The sequence below is a fragment of the Epinephelus fuscoguttatus genome, linkage group LG9 (genome assembly GCF_011397635.1).
Source record: "Epinephelus fuscoguttatus linkage group LG9, E.fuscoguttatus.final_Chr_v1".
NCBI lineage: Eukaryota > Metazoa > Chordata > Actinopteri > Perciformes > Serranidae > Epinephelus > Epinephelus fuscoguttatus.
In genome coordinates, this window is record NC_064760.1 from 38,539,155 (window position 1) to 38,555,878 (window position 16,724).

At 40.1% G+C, this 16,724-nt stretch overlaps 2 protein-coding genes across 3 annotated transcripts; one reads left to right on the top strand and one right to left on the bottom strand.

Moving 5' to 3' along the window:
- The first annotated feature begins 2,034 nt into the window (after nt 1-2,034).
- Nucleotides 2,035-8,044, top strand: rab33ba (RAB33B, member RAS oncogene family a). Its single transcript, XM_049585915.1, has 2 exons — nt 2,035-2,530; nt 4,091-8,044. Exons 1-2 carry the CDS (start codon nt 2,303-2,305, stop codon nt 4,589-4,591), a joined length of 729 nt encoding a protein of 242 aa, XP_049441872.1. The 5' UTR covers nt 2,035-2,302; the 3' UTR covers nt 4,592-8,044.
- A 69-nt stretch (nt 8,045-8,113) lies between these two features.
- On the bottom strand, nt 8,114-16,303 carry zgc:113425 (uncharacterized protein LOC541425 homolog). Of its 2 annotated transcripts, none has more exons than XM_049585917.1 (6): nt 15,815-16,303; nt 15,413-15,472; nt 11,911-12,042; nt 10,299-10,445; nt 8,693-8,750; nt 8,114-8,590 (listed from the first exon to the last, which is right to left on the bottom strand). In XM_049585917.1, the coding sequence occupies exons 1-6, from the start codon at nt 15,977-15,979 to the stop codon at nt 8,484-8,486; spliced, it is 669 nt and encodes a 222-aa protein (XP_049441874.1). In that variant the 5' UTR covers nt 15,980-16,303; the 3' UTR covers nt 8,114-8,483. The 2 variants fall into 2 exon arrangements, with proteins under 2 accessions (XP_049441874.1, XP_049441873.1); XM_049585916.1 differs by having other exon boundaries at nt 8,114-8,593.
- Nucleotides 16,304-16,724: the final 421 nt, after the last annotated feature.

A 16,724-nucleotide genomic window follows, 5' to 3' on the forward strand; every position in this document is an offset into this window, starting at 1 on the left:
TGACATGTCAGAGGAGAAACGAGCCGTTCACATTTCCACAAACCTCAGCGCACTTTAGGGACTGTTCTTTACTTGTCAGGGGAGGAGGGTGGCTGGTTGTTTTTTTATTTTATTTTATTTATTTATTTTATTTTGATCCACCCTTATGTTAATCACATATTGATGCTATTTTTGAAGTATGAATAAGTCAATAAGTAATTTATTCCACTGAAATATCATTGATGTATTACAGAAAAGTGATTTATCTTTTTATAAATGACAAACTCAGAGTGTAGCAAACACAGAGAAATAGTCTGACATGCTGTCAGTGATAAGCTGCTAGTCATCACGGTCCATGATATCAACTAATAACAGGAGATGTCAGATTCTGCCCCTACATTGCATGTTATTATTTTATTCTGCTTTATGTTTATATTGTACAGCGTTATGATAAACTTTATTCCAGACTCAAGTCCATATAAGATACATACAAAAACACAGACAATACCATAAAAACAACACAACAAGTAGGTTTAAAACACTTAAATTTTACTTAAAGTTCACTTCACTTAAAGTTTAAAACTTCTTCTCATTTTTATATTGATCCCATCCAACAAAATGATGTTCATTCAGCAAGTCTTTTTTTGGTCCATGTCTAAAAATAAATACATTTAACATGTGATTTTGTTGTTGTTTGTCTTTTTATTTTATTTTTGCCAGTGCCATACAGCAACAATGCTTGGGGATGTGGTCTTTTATAAATCTGAAAATACTGTAAGAATGTCACTTTTATAGAATTGGCTTCTTTATTTTATAATGTATGATTAATGTCTACATCAACAAATGTTAACCATAGAATCGTATCGAATCGTATCGTTCCTACACTGTATCGAATCGTTCTGTATTAAAAAAAAATCGTTTTTGAATCGTATCGTAACCCGTGTATCTAGATACGTATGGAATTGTCTATCACAGAGAGATTCCCAACCCTAATTATTATTATCATTATTTTGGCTCAGGGAAGGGACATGCAACTTTAAATGGTTGTATTTTGTATTTATTGCGAATACTATGGCAAGCCGTTTTAACATTTAATCGCTAAGTTTGACTATCCAGAATTACCATTATGGATATCTATAACGTCATTTTGACTAGTAGTAATGTCATTGTGACTAGTATGAATTTTAATTTAAGATATCTTTAACGTCATTCTGACTAGTCAAAACTGAATTACAGATCAGATATCTATGACGTCATTCTGACTAGTAGTAATGTCATTGTGACTAGTCAAAACTGAATTACAGATATCTATGACATCATTCTGACTAGTCAAAACTGAATTACAGATCAGATATCTATGACGTCATTCTGACTAGTCAAAACTGAATTACAGAAATCTATAACGTAATTCTGACTCGTCAAAACTACAGTTACAGGTATCTGTAATTCAGTTTTGACTAGTAAGATTCAAACTATTTTTTGCCATTCATATGTATGGGGTTTGTCATTAAAGATATCTACAATTATATTATGACTATCTATAATTCCAGTTTGAGATATCTACAACGTCATTTTGACTATCTGAAACTCAATTCAAGATATCTAGAAAGGACCATGTAGATATCTTCAGTTGATGATAATTAAAGATATCTTGAACTTGAATTATGACTAGTCAAAATTAAATTGTAGATATCTCAAACTGGAATTACAGACATCTACAATTCAGTTGCAGATATCCGAAATAACAATTGTAGATATCTATAATGACAAACCCCATACACATGAATGGCAAAAATAGTTTGAATCTTACTAGTCAAAACTGAATTACAGATATCTGTAATTAGAGTTTTGACTAGTCAAAATCTAATTACAGATATCTTGAATAAGAGTTTTGACTAGGCAAAATTATGTTGCAGATATCAGTAATGAATATCCAGTCTAGCGATTACATGTGAAAACGGCTTGCCATAGAAACGGTTTCTTGTATGAATTTCGACTTTACATTCTTTCCCACGGGACATTGAACACTGCACAACTGAATCTCGCGAGAAAAGACTTCCTCGAACAACATGTACGTGGCTCCCTCACAGCTGAGGACCGGGTGTGTTTACTGGGATAAATTAAGACTTAGATAAATGTACAGTTTGTATAGTGACAATATCTGAACGTTGAATAAATGTCTTCACGCACGCCTTTGAATTTTGACAAAGAGCGGTAGCTGTTCTCGTGAGAGCAGCAGCAGTGGGTTGACGGACAGCTCGTGCAGGAGCGGCTGCTGTTGAAGGCTTTCTCTGCTGATCATCAGCCTGTCTGTCGGTCAGATATGGCGGAGAGCGGGTCTTCGGTTGAATTTTCTGGCTCTCTGGCGAGCTCGACTCTTCCGCCACCGAGGACCCGCATCTTTAAGATCATCGTGATCGGGGACTCTGGTGTCGGGAAGACCTGCCTCACCTACCGCTTCTGTGCCGGGAAGTTCCCCGAGAAGACTGAGGCCACGATCGGGGTGGACTTCAGGGAGAGGCTGGTCGAGATTGACGGCGAGAAAATCAAGGTGGGCACTGAGGTTACTGTCAGAAAATCTCTGTAATGATAATGCAGATCTTGTGCCTGAGGATGTCTTGCCTGTTCTGATAGAGAGAACACAGTCATGCAAACACTGTAGGGGCGGAGAGCAAGGGCAGGTAACGTCATAGAAACATAATGAAACAATAAAGCAAAACACTTACATGCAATGTTAGATGTTGCCTCACAGCCAGTGCAAGGATCTGTCTATCAACAGTCACACTTGTGGGCCACTGACTAGCTCCATTGCGGCAGTAGAGGGTTAAGTGCCTTGCTCAAGGGCATGTCAATGGTAATATATCAAGGATGGACAAGTGCTACTCATTCACTTTCCTACCTACAGTACATTTCTCCTTCTGGTTCACTGATCAATGGCTTTAGGGCAAACTGCTTCTGCCTGGTCACTACCTTTCCAAGCTGTGCCCAGGAACATCCCAAACACAGATAAATAAGTAGATAATACAGGCAGAAGGCAGGGTCTCTGCAGATAAATACACCCCTACACATCTCTAATAGGCTGTAAGTGGTGATTGAGAGGGATTATTTTTGTGTCAGTTGATACATGGTCTTTCTAGAAAAACCCTTCATAGTGTACCATTAAGTTTCCACACTTTCGAATGGAGTTTGATTTGAAGTTTGTTTAGTTATGTCATGAAAAAGATCAAAACCGACAATGTGTTGTCACTCAGTGCAACAGTGTGTGTCATGGCACAAGGCAAAACGATAAATCAAGTTTGGACACACACAATACTTGCTATTAGAATTAATTAAAGGGACAGTTCACCCCCAAAGTCAAAAATGCACATTTTCCTCTTACTTGTAGTGCTGTTTGAGATGTCTTCCTTCTCTCCAATATAATGGAATTAGATGGCAATTGGCTTGTGGTGCTCAAAGCACCAAATCACTAAATAAACAAATATACATTTGAAAAACTCTCAATAGCTACGTCTCTTTCCAGAAATCATGACCCAGTTATTAGAGATAATCCACAGACCTTGTTGTGAGCAGTTTCATGCAGGAACTATTTTCTTGCACCGAATTACACCTGCCAGCCATACTAATGGTGTTCTCCTGGGCCGAGCTGTAACATTAGCTAGCTTAGTGGTGCTAGGTTAGCTAGCAGCAGATGCACGTTTCCTTGTGCACAGTGATACAGTTGGTGGGCGTAGTTCAGCAGAAAGAAAATAGTTCCTACATGAAACTGCTCACAACAAGGTCTGTGGATTATCTTCAGTAACCGGGTCATGATTTCTGAAAAGAGACATTGCTGTGTAGTTTTTTACATGTGTTTTTTGGCACTTTGACCATCACACGCTGAGTGCCATCTAGTTCCATTATATTGGCGAGAAAGTGGACATCTCTACAGCTGATATCTCCAACACTCAGCAACTCACACCAAAACAACCAAGACTGATAAATAGTACTACAGGTAAGAAGGAAAATGTGTATTTTTGATTTTGGGGTGGACTGTCCCTTTAATTGCTGGTTGGGTCTTCTATTAGGATTTGATCCATTTCTGTTGATCCATTTCCACACTGTCCCTCTGCAGATCCAGCTGTGGGACACTGCAGGTCAGGAGCGCTTCAGGAAGTCCATGGTGCAGCACTACTACCGCAACGTTCACGCTGTTGTCTTCGTCTATGATGTCACCAATGCTGCCAGCTTCCGCAGCCTCCCAGCATGGATTGAGGAGTGCAAGCAGCACGCACTGGGCACAGAGGTACCCAGAATCCTGGTTGGAAACAAGTGTGACCTTCAAGACTCCGTGCAAGTGAGCACAGATGTGGCTCAACAGTTTGCGGATGCCCACTCTATGCCTCTGTTTGAGACATCTGCAAAGAACCCAAGCAGCCACGGAGAGGAAAACTCTGGTGGAGGAAACAGTGACCACGTTGAGGCTATTTTTATGACGGTTGCCCACAAGCTGAAGTCTCAGAAGCCTCTGGTACTGAGCCAGCCACCTGGGGGATCAGGGGGTACCATCAACCTAAGTGGGAGGAGGGATGATGGGGGAGACGGGACCAGGAGCTGGGGCTGCAGCAGCTGCTGAGGGAGAAAAACAGCAGTGAAGAGGAAGAAGACTTCAGCTCGTGGCTGCACAAGGTCCAAAAGATTAAAGACGGGAGGAGCTGAGAAAGGAGTGAAGGTCTGGAAAGGGAGAGTGGATCTAGCAAAATGGCTTCACAATCAGCACAAACACATTAACGAATTCTCCATTAGAAGAGGAAACATTTTTTTCCAATGCCTGTGCTTAACTTTATACATGACTTTCAATGGTTTTGGGGTAGTATTTGCAGTATGACTGTTGTTTTTGAATGCCAATATCTGGCATTGGTTCACAGAAATGATCCTTAACAAGGGGCCAAATTCCAGATTCTAAATCACTTCTTCCTGTTCGATAATAATTTAAGTCCTGATTCTACACTTTGGAAGTTTCAGTTCACTTCTCTTCATGGGCTCTGTGGCCACAGAAAACACAGAGACACAGTGGCATTAATAAATAAGGGATTCTGAGGAGGGAAATGCCATAGAAATGTCGTTCTTTACAGCTTTAGTATAATGTTATTGGACAGCAGACTCATTTCTTCATGCAGACTGATGGTGGACATAATAACAGACTTTATAATATAAAACAGTATATTCTGTTTTAATTCAGCCGTGTCATTAAAGGTGCCCTGCTGAGTTTTCATGTTTACATTCAGTGTTTCTCATCAAAACACATTATGTGTATTTTTGAAGCCTAACAAACTTGTTGAATGCATTTCCGTGTTCAAAAAATACTTTCACAGGCAATATTTTAAATCGGGGATACTCAACTTGCTTTGTCTGGGGGACACTTTTGCGAAATGACAGGGGGCCAGGGGCCAGTCAATAAACAAATATTAATCATATTCATCAGTATATAAAGTCTTTCGACAAATATATTCGATATTTGCTGTCCTCAATGATCTTTGCCAAGAGGCAAATAAAGCCACAGCAGCCCTGTGCAGGTGTATGCAGGGGCGTTTCTAAGATTTGAGGGCATTCAGGGCTTGGCCCGCGCCTATCTCGGGGTCCAGGGGATCCTCTCTTGGCATTCCATTTTAATAAGCAAGCTCTATTGCAGTGCTTTTTTATGCACTCTGACACTTTATTTAAATTCAGCATACAAACAAATTCCCACTGTGAACCAGTTTATTTTCATTGTAAAATAGAAAATGGTCAGCTGGCCACCTGCCGCCTATAACTCGCAGGCAGTATGTTGAGTATCACTGTTTTAAAAACTTTGAAACTATCTATCTAGCAAATAAACTGCTAAATTAATTGCAATATCACCAACAACTTTCAATCATTTATTTAAATCATTAACGTTGCAAAGGTGTGTTTTGCATCAGCAGCGTGCACATGCTACCAAAGTGCTCATAAAAACATATTGGCTGCTACTATTGTTAACAAACTCCACAGGGTACCTTTAAGTCTGTTTCTTTAAATCCAAAGACCGAAAACCTTTAAAAGAAATGTGGAATTCATTTTGTAATAATGTTCTGTTTGTATCACATGCTTGGCAAGTTCACTAAATTTAAGAGTTGATTAAGGAAAAGTATTAGTGTAAGAAATATTAATCTTTCATACTGCTGAAGAACAACATTGGGGAAAAACATTAAGTAATCACATCTAGATTTTCACACTTGCGTACTTGGAATCAAAAGGGAATACTCAGTCACTGTCTTTTTGATATTTATTTGAAGTTAGGATTCAAGCGAAACAATGTTTACTAAACTATTCAATGTGGTTGGTCCAGTCAGGTCAGGTCCATGTGATTACTCTGAGAGCTGTGTGTCTGTAGTGCTAGCCCTGCTTTGCAGGCATATTAGCGGTTCCTCTCCAGCTCCATAAGGTTTTGTTCACAGCTTGTTTCTGCTGCCCCCAAGTGGCCAAAAAAAGTTACCACAGGTAGAGGCACCTGTTTTTGAGGGACAGCACCTTTTGTCAAACTCAGTTTGTTAGCATGCAGCACCTAAGCTAACACTCTGCAAACTGGCAGCATGTGATGTTGTCATTTAATGGAAAAGGTTAATTTATGCTCAATGTTATACGGTATACAGACACGGACAGAGCCTTTTGTCCGTAGTCTTAACACTGGCAAATACTCAGCTATCTTTCCCTTCCAATTAATACAGGTGAAGGGATGGGTAAAACATTCGCTTCCGATGGCAAAGCAAATTTGCGTCCTAGCATCACATGGAGTTCAACTTTGGTGAACTTTGACTGGTGAAGTTGAAGCCTCAACCATTAGCAAAGGGGTACGCATGGAGGAGACACTGATTGTTATCGTATTTAATCAGTAGTATGATACTGGTCAAAAAATATACAAGCTGCCCCACATGAGAGATGGCACCTGGCTGGCAGTGAGTCAGGAAACAGGAAAAGAAGAAACTGTACCAATAAACAAATTTCATAGTATTTATTAGCAAGCTGGCTAACATTAGCTAAATAGATTTGTTCTGTCCTCTAGTGGATGTATCCATGTCAACATAAAGGATGCATGTCTATTTTCATACGTAATGGGAGTATAAATGAACCTTTAAGGCGAATTCTTTGAATCCCATCTGTTAAACAGGTCTGCTACACATTATGAACCTGTTCTTGAACTCAGTGATGGGACGATGTCACCGGGAGTTTAATGATACAGGATGGAAAGGGAAGATGTTAGAAATTTAGCAAGAATTGCCTTTGTTAGTTGTGTTTGCCTGTTCCCTCTTCTGCATATGAAAGACTCCAAAATAGCCAGATTGTTGAGCACTAGTACTGTGTAGGCTAGCCAGTGAATCAAACAGTGAAAACACATACCTCTCAGTGTGTAAGACTTTGTAGTGTGCACCTCTACATGTACATGGACGCCTATACCCACTACTTATCCTGTATGTAAGCTTGTGATACAATATTCAGCATGTTGCAAACACCACTGTATGATAAAAGAACACACTGTTTGATAAGCCATGATACCATGATAGTTTGAAGCTTTGTGTCTTAGTGGTTTTGGATGTTTGTTGTGGCCGCAGCTGGTCCTGTGGCTCCTCTGCTGATCACGCTGTGCATTGATGTTTATCTGTCAAACCAAACGGCCTTTTCTCAGGACTCACTGTTCAGAGGCTATGCACGCAGATGGGAAGGAAAACAGACACAGGCTGTGCTAGCTGCATCTCTGTGGCTCATCACTGATGTGACAATAGTGGAAGACATCATGTGGGTGTTTTATTGTTTCAGATTTGGTTGCTGCTTTCTTCTGTTCTTCAAGTGTCCTTTGTTTTTGATAAATCCTCCCCCCATCCACCTTCACATCAGGCCCTAATATAACGTCCTCTGCCTTTTCTTCACTACAGCCATGAACAACAGATAATGCTACTGTATCTCTCATTGCAAATGCTCAGAAAGAAAAATCTAAATTGCAGAATGGTATCAAATCACAGTGACTAATGAATGAAACTACTGGGGACAAGTAGTTGCAATGGTTTTGTCATGTGTAACCTTGCAATAAACGACCCTGAACATTTCAACATGGAGTCATGTCTCTTTAAAAACACAATGCTCAAAACAGCACAGTCAGGTTTTATTTATTAAATACACATATAATGTCTTACTGGGAACATAGCTCACTTTTACACAGCATACAGGTAATAATGCATTTCAGTTCTGACATGTTACATATTGAGATATTCAACTTCTTTGGCTACAGAAATCTTTGGTCAAAGAGGAAATAAAGACAGTCTGAAGTTCATGGTCTAATCAAGAGCACAGACGACTCATCTCTCCCCAAAATATCGCTTTACAACATTCCAATCTGATGTCTTCAGTTGAGTCTCGTCCCTCCATCCATCCACAAAAAAATAAGAAATGTATTGGCACAACTTCAACGAAATATCATCCATATCTCTGTTGAGGACCAATCTCTGTAATGTGCGTCAGGTCAGTCTGCTGTACGGAGGCAGTTTGGAAGGACCCTCCTCTTCTTCAGTGGTGCTCCGCTCAGTGGACTGAGCAGGAGAGTTGAAAAGCCTGTCGTCACCTCCTGCTGGACACAGATGAGAACTACATCACAGGACTGCCAAACACATGAATACCAGCAGGAGCTATGGGCGAGTATTAGTTTATAGACAACATTAGTTCTTACCTTGCCATGTACAAACCATCTCAGTGTCCCCAGGGTCACACTGAGGAACCAGTGTTTCCTGAACACACACAAGATTAAAAAACATCACATCCTTGGAAAAAGGAAAAAGGCCTGTTCGCAAGAGAATCAACAGGATTTGCTGTTGGAGTGTTGGAGTGGAGGCAAAACAGTACTAATAAGACCACTGAAGTGGAGTTTCTTATTGGAAAGCAATATTCACAAAACAATTTTATGGCCTGAATAGAGGTATCTTTGTGATTATGATGTTTGAAGTACACAGTCTGACCCAATTACTATAGATCCATTTTGGATTATTGCAGAAAATAAGCTCTGTGGCAAACAAATGTTTATGATACTTGAATGATTTGTTCAGCAAGATAATCTTCACAAATTGACACCACTTTTATGATTCCTGAAGTCTAAATGAAACTGCTGAAAATAAAAAGCTAACATTAGGCTTTAAATAAACTACACTATGGTCACATGACCTAACATCACCACCAAAACAAGACTGGAAAGCTATGTTCAGCATGATGGCGTTCTGTAGTCTCATTTAGCCACTTGCTAGCAACCGCCTTCTTTAAGACCTAACATCTTCAAAATTCACAAGTCAGGTATGTACTGACGTAGTTTATGTTGAGGAAAAAAAAGTCTCTTGAGCTTGTGTTAACCACAGACCTCATTTTAGGCATCTAACCAAAAACCTAAAGACCTCAAGACAAAGGAACCGGAACTGCTAAAACTCATTTCCAGGTTTTCGGACTCATACCTGAAGCACTCTTGACTCTCTGCTAAACCCTTTCTCTAAACAGCAACTGTCCTATCCTAGCTTGACATTAGTAGGCACGGCTGGCCTGATGCTAACGTAGTGTTACTTCAAAGGCCAAGCAGCACATCATCAGCAAAATAAATTATTTTGTGGGGTCACAGATCGCGTTAGAAGAAACACCATCCAAGAGAGGATGGTTGGCTAACTAGCTCTGTACTGCAAATACAAAAATGTTATTGTTTTTTATCGTGTTTTATTTCCCCTTATTACATTTACTGTATGCACCAAACACCAATGCAAATTCCTTGTAAGGGAAAAACCTACATAGTATTAAATCTTTTTCTGATTCTGATTGCTACTCTCTGTTTTTGAGTCATGCAGCTTTGCCACAATAACATATATGTAGCCATCGTGTGTGTATGTTGAGGGTTGTAGTTTTAACATGACGAAGCTGGCAACAGTGTACAACTAACTCATCGAGCTAATATTAGCTTAATTAGTTAGCTAGCTACAGCTGATGCAAGCCGCCAGTGACAATTTAAATTTCAGCAGATAAAACCAACAGTCGCTGGCTAGAAATGAAAAGCTGCTTTTTCTACCTCTGTCTGAAATCAAGACCCCATTGTTTCAAAATTACTAAGATTTTTTTGCGGTATATCTGCCACCATTATCAGTGGAAATGACATGTGTGCCTCGGAGAGCAGAAAGTTTGATGTGCAGCAACAGTAACTGGGAGAAGCAGGCTTTAGCAAAGGGTCGATACAGTACATCAAAAGAGAAAAATTAGATTTTTTTTGTCAGTTTAAAGCTATTTGTGGTGACTGTCTTCTTCCTTACCAATCCCGTTCTGGCATCGTAACAGCCACAGCTGGGAAGACTACGGCAGCCCACATAGGCGATGAGAGAAGAGAGAACCAGGCCGATGGTGCAGGTCAGCAGTATGGTGGCATTGGCCCCTTTCACCATCCGATGAAGCACAAACGTCTGCGCAGAGAGACAAAGAATGGTTGGATCCTGTATTACATAGGCATAGCAGTGATGTTGTTGCACACAGATTTCAGTCTTGCCCACTTTAGAACGAAAATACAGACAGTACTAACTGACCCTCATGCCGACAAGAAGTCCACTGTAGTTTTTTAATCCACAAAACTTGTTCGGGGTATCGGAGGGTAACAGCTACACTTGAAGTGCATGGAACCCACGTCCAAAATCATTTTGAAAATGTAATAAAACTCTGCTAATGCATTTCAAAAATGTCAGAACGGCTCGTCCGTCATAATCCATGTGCCCTGAAGCGGCAGCATGCAAAATTGACTTGGAAAGACATAATTTACTCCACTTTTATAGTATAATTTCTCACTGTGGTCAGTTAGCCTGCAACTCGCGAGACTCGAGAACAAGAACGTCTCTGAACATTCTCGAGTCTCGCGCAAATTGCCATGTAAACACAGCATGCCTGCAGACTAACTGTCATTTCAAAATGATTTTGGACGTGGGTTCCATGCACTTCAAGTGTAGCTGTTATCCTCCGATACCCCGAACAAGTTTTGTGGATTAAAAAACTACAGTGGACTTCTTGTCGGCATGAGGGTCAGTAAGCACTGTCTGTATTTTCATTCTAAAGTGGTCATTTCCTTTAAGCATTTTAGCATTGCTCTTTCATAAAGCTTAAGGACTTCTATCTTTATCTCTAATGTGGGTTGAGTTCCACTAATGCTAGATCCCTTCCCATAATGCAATTTGAAAGTGTCTTTCATCAGAATCTCTGACCCTGAGAAACACCTGTATTTAAACCTCCATACCCCCAGTTTGTAGCGCAGGCTTTCTGTTGTTAATCTATACTGAGATAACCCTGATGACATCTTCAGGGTTATTTTCTCAGACTTGACAAAGCTCCTCCAGAGTCGATGAAGACATTATGTGTGTTAAATTTGTTTGCCACAATGTAATAACACTGATGAGAAATTAGAATTTCTGCACCTGTGTAGAAAAAATATAGTTATTTCATTTATTTCCTGATTTAAACTCAACTCCATTTAAACTCCCTCATTAAAGACACACGCACAGGTAATGTAATGTCGTTCTGCTGTGGACTCCTTACTCCTCAACAATTAACTGAACTATGGTCTTCACAGTGACTATCAACCTGAATCACTACCTTTGACAATAAAAGAAAAAAAAAACTTTCTTAGAGCATTTTGACTTGTCACAGCAAAAAAATCCCAGGTGTTACTAATAACATTAACATAGGCTCCATTCAATACCAGTGCCTGAACACTATTAATTTCACTTATTACACACGTGTTAACCAGGTCTGCTGTGAGGAAGGTAATCATGATTCACCAAATAAACAGTGGATATCACTTAAAGGAAATCTTTTGTGGTAGTGCATCAACACATGCGTGTGTATTCGTGTGTGTGTGTGTGTTTGCATGTGTGTGGTGGTTACCACTTGAGGACTGTCGTGGTGGTGGAAGACGTCTTCATCCTCTTCGCCGTAGGTAAGTGTCAGACAGGAGTAACCTGATATAAACACTGCCGCCACACAGGAGAGTCCTGCTGCTACCACCATCACACTCACCTGCAGGGACAGGACGACAAGCTCAAGACAAGAAAATGACACTCTGTATGTGTAAGTAAGAGACAGAGAGGGAGACAGAGAACCCTATTTGTCTGACTGGCATATAAAAAACGTATTTCAATTTGAATGTTTTCGGTTTATTTTACAAATATGTAGAGAGAAGCCGTGCTATCAGTCTAAACAAAATTCTAAAGTTTTGCTGTTTTAGTAAACTATGATTATGTAGCGCAAAAACCAAACATGTAGAGAAATGTATTTGGAACTCCTGTCTAAAAACCCAGGCCAAGGTTCAATCTGTGGTTTAGCTTCCATCTAACTATTTATAATACTGACTAAATAATACCTTGTGAGTCACTGTTCTGATTTAATTTGTCCCAGAACATTGGGTTTATTTAGGGACACTTGGGAGTCTGGGTTGTAACCTCAAAAGGGGGATGGGGCCAAGAGGAGTAATCTCTAAGGATGGGCATTTAAAGCAAATATTAAATTATCATAAAGTACTCGCAAAATAAATAAATAAATAAATAAATCTAACATGATAATAAGGTCTAAAATGAACACCAAAGCAAAATTAAATATTAGCTATGATACGTAAGTTTAACCTAACATAGCTTGCATTGCACTTTTATTTTATTTACTTTGTCAAAATACTTTCAAACATGACTGTTATGCCTGGTTGCCATTCTGCCTGTCATATCAGATCAAGTCATGAAAACTTTTTAAACTCACTGATATCGGTATTGGCCTCTAAAATCCAGTATCAGTCGGGCTATAGTGTCAAATTCTGTTTCCCTTTAAAAAATGTTCCCTATAGCCTTGGACTCCATGATAAGGGCATATTTTTGGTTCCACTTTGGTGTCACAGAGGTAGAACGCTGTCATATTTAGTGTTTTCGACTTGATGCATACATTCCCATAGGAGGAAAATAACAGGTAAGAGATCGACATGCTAAAAAGAGTTATTGTAAATAAATAAGGTGTTCTATGATATCATGTAGGAATATACTCAGAGGCATAACACCAAGTTCCATGCCCAATGCAAAAGCAGCGTCTGTGGGCCCATCGCCCTTCCTCTCTTGAGCCACGTCTCTCTCACGTACCTTTTGAATTTTGATTTCAGTCAATTTGCTGTCTCCCCCTTTCCTCTATTTTTTTCTTGGGGAAATACATTAAAGTGTATGTTGTTGCTTCAGCAGCATATTTTTTAAAATTTAATTTATTTATTTTTTTTAAATAACAGGGACAGTACATATTAATAGACACTTGCATGTAAATATGTAGGACTGTAGCCATTGACTAATTTCCATCCTTTGTCCCTGGGCAGGTTGATTTTCATGTACAGTCAATAAAACAGAGATACAATAGCAATAAAAGATGAAAAATACAATGACATTAAGACAGACAATAAACCATGTCACTCATAACAGACCAGAATAAAGTGACCATAGGAATTTGGATTATCAAGTGTTAAAGTGCTAGATTGCTAAAGTGCTTAAGTTTTGAAGTGCTGTTGTATATTGCACGTTGCCCTATTGCACATATTCTGCACACACAGATGTGTGTTATTGCACAGGTTAGCATACATAGGTAAAATTATGTACGCACTATTTCACAGAATTTGCATACATAATAAATGTATGTGAGCATACAAGGTCACTAGACTGGCTTGTCACCAGCAACATCCCCGACAAGCAGACAGATACACAAAGAACAATACAAATATCATTTACATCCAGTACACATGACAATACAGCATATCCAATGACTTTTAGGATTCATTGTGATTGCAGCTTTGATTCTCCAATAACCACATTTTTAGATGCTTAGTGAAAGATGTAAGGGTTGATGAGTCACGTATGTCACTTGGTATCGTGTTCCATGAGTGAGACGCTCGATATGAAAAAACTGACTGCCCAAAAACACTTGTCCTGAAAGGGACCAGACAGTCACCTCTAGACCCTGCTCTGGTAGTGGTATGGTAGTCACTCACTTGCCTCTAGCTGTTTATAGGGACAAATCCTACTGCAGGGGTGGACTAAACCATTTTGCACCTTTAAGGGTTGAGAGGGGAAATAAAAAATTGCAAAAACAATCATTGCATGCTTTTCAAGCCTTCTGCCCTCCTAACTGTGACCCTAGGTTATCAATCCCACTTCCCCCCCTACTACAACGCCCCTGAATATTGCTGACAACATTGTGATGGTGAAACAAGTTCTGGGAAATGGTAGGAAATCACACACACACACACACACACACACACACACACACACACACACACACGGAAAGTTAGGTATGATGATTGTCTGAAGAGGAGTATAAAAATATTTGGTGAACTGCTCTACAGGGCTGTCTCATTGTTGGAAGCTGTGTCCACTATAAAATATCCCGCAAGGCTGTAAGATCGATCCTTTGTCATCAAGTCTTTAACAACAACTAAAGGTGCAGTGTTCTGAAAGGGCTAGGTGACATAAAGACTATGTACAATATATAGATATATTTCAAGCAAGATACAGATTAAGACAATATCATTGATATTGATATAAGGTCAGGTTGTGTTACATAACGCTGTTCTTCAGAAAAGCCATGTCTGTATGCATCTCTCCTCTCTCATTCTCTCTGCACAGCTCCGCCCCATTCACTCACTCGTAAGTTCTCCAGCAGCACTAAGACACTGTTTGGTTAATCTGTCTGTTAACTAGTCTACAGTGTGACATCAGTCTATATGTTGCAGGCCCTACCCTACATCAGTCTGTGAGGTGAATGAAATGACTGCAGCAGCACACGTGCAGTACAGCGCTGTGATACATGTGTGGGAGACAGAGCTACCTGATTGTGTGAGTGGATGAGTGTTAGTTTGTGTGTGAGGTGGATCACAGTGCATCACCTTTCTTCTTGGTAGCTGTAGTCTATTGTGTGACACTCAGACAGTGCCTGGATGCAGGCGACAGATGTGTTTAATAAAATGCAGCAACAACACAGACGTTTCATATACAAGACGTATATAAGGAGGACAAAGTGTCTCTCGCTCCTTCCCTCCCTCTGCTTCTCTGTCGATGTTATGTGCATAAATAAGATTATTAACCTAAATAAACAAAAATATTTCAATCATGTTCCAGCACTAGATTAATTTGAAAATTTGCCATGGAAAATTACTTTTTAAACTTCCCCCGCAAAGATATATATATATTTATATATATATAAATATCGCCCAGCTCTATGTTCTATTATGTATATACGAAAAATCAAAAAGAACTTGCAAATCACAAAGGAACATAAACCATAAAGAGGCCAATGGGAAAGAAACTCACCATGCCTTGAAAAATAGCCCACATATAGAGACAAGAAGAGTCGAAGAAACCATCTCACTTACCAGTCTTGAGTTTTTCCTCTGGGAGGCAAACAGCGCCAGCACACCTGGAGAGGCCATGACCTAAAAGGAAGTGAGAATAATGTCCTGAGTGAACTGACACACAAGCAGCAGGCAGGAACAAAGGCCAGTGTCAGCAGCTTCAGCAGGTTATTGATATGAGAACTAAAATGTTCTAAGCTCCTGTATATCCCATTATCTCCTACATGAGATTCACACCAAACTCCATTCAGTATTCAGGAAATTAAATGTTGCTTTATCAACAAACCTTTGTCAGATAAAGATAAATATAGATCTTAAACATCTGTAAAACATGTTCTACAGATTTACTGTTACACATGAAGGTGAAACCTGCTGTCAGTAACTCATGAAACCACTTATGACTGCAGAGTTTGTGTGTCTCACCAGTCCTCCCCACACCGGGGTCCTGGTGGTACTCATTGGGGTATCCTTGCGGAAAACAGCGTCCATGAAGCCACACACCACACAAAGAGCCGCACAAGCCACCTGGAGGACACCGAGGACGAGCACGCTCCTCTGGTTGAAAACGAAGTACCTGTATCGGTCCATTTCCAGGTGTTTACCCGCTAGAAAGTCCCCTGATACCGGTGCGTCCCTCTCCACGGCCAACGGTGAAGTTCAGCTCGTGGGTGAAACTTCAAGTTAGCTCAATGCTCACTGTGGTTTTGAGGGTTTTCTTTGTCAGAAACATTAGTCCGGGTGGTGACAACTGAGACAAATGTTTCTGAAAACTAAAACATTGTTTTCTTTTCAGAAAGCCTTTCTCACAGCAGCTCTCTCCAGTGGTGTGTATCTTCCGGTCTGCGGGCTGCTCTCGCTCAAGTTTATCCATTAACCTGGCTGACCAGCAGCAGGTGGTGACTGACATAGACTTTGCTGCCCGGGGCGCTGACTCTCAGGCTGTCAGGCCCCGCCCCGTCCTCCTGCGTTAGGCCACGGATTGTTTTGTGCCCTCAAACAAAAAAGGCTTCTAAACCTGTTCTAGCTCTATATGACCTGTAGAATAGGTTACATTACATTGGCCTGTGTGATGTTAGCATGTTACTTCAGGATACTTACCTGTAGTATTAGCACGTGAACCCAGAACTGTTCAGGGACTACATAAAGAAGTGCACCTTACTTTTGAGAGTGAGGGAAGTGGTGCAACAGGGGGGAGGCACTTCAAATATTTTTTAATCATTGTGGAGGGAGTTATATTTTCACATTTGGCTTAGGGGAGGGACATTCAACTTGAAAATGGTCGCATTTTGTATTTCTTAAACATACACTCAAAACCTGCAGGTGGGTTTTCATT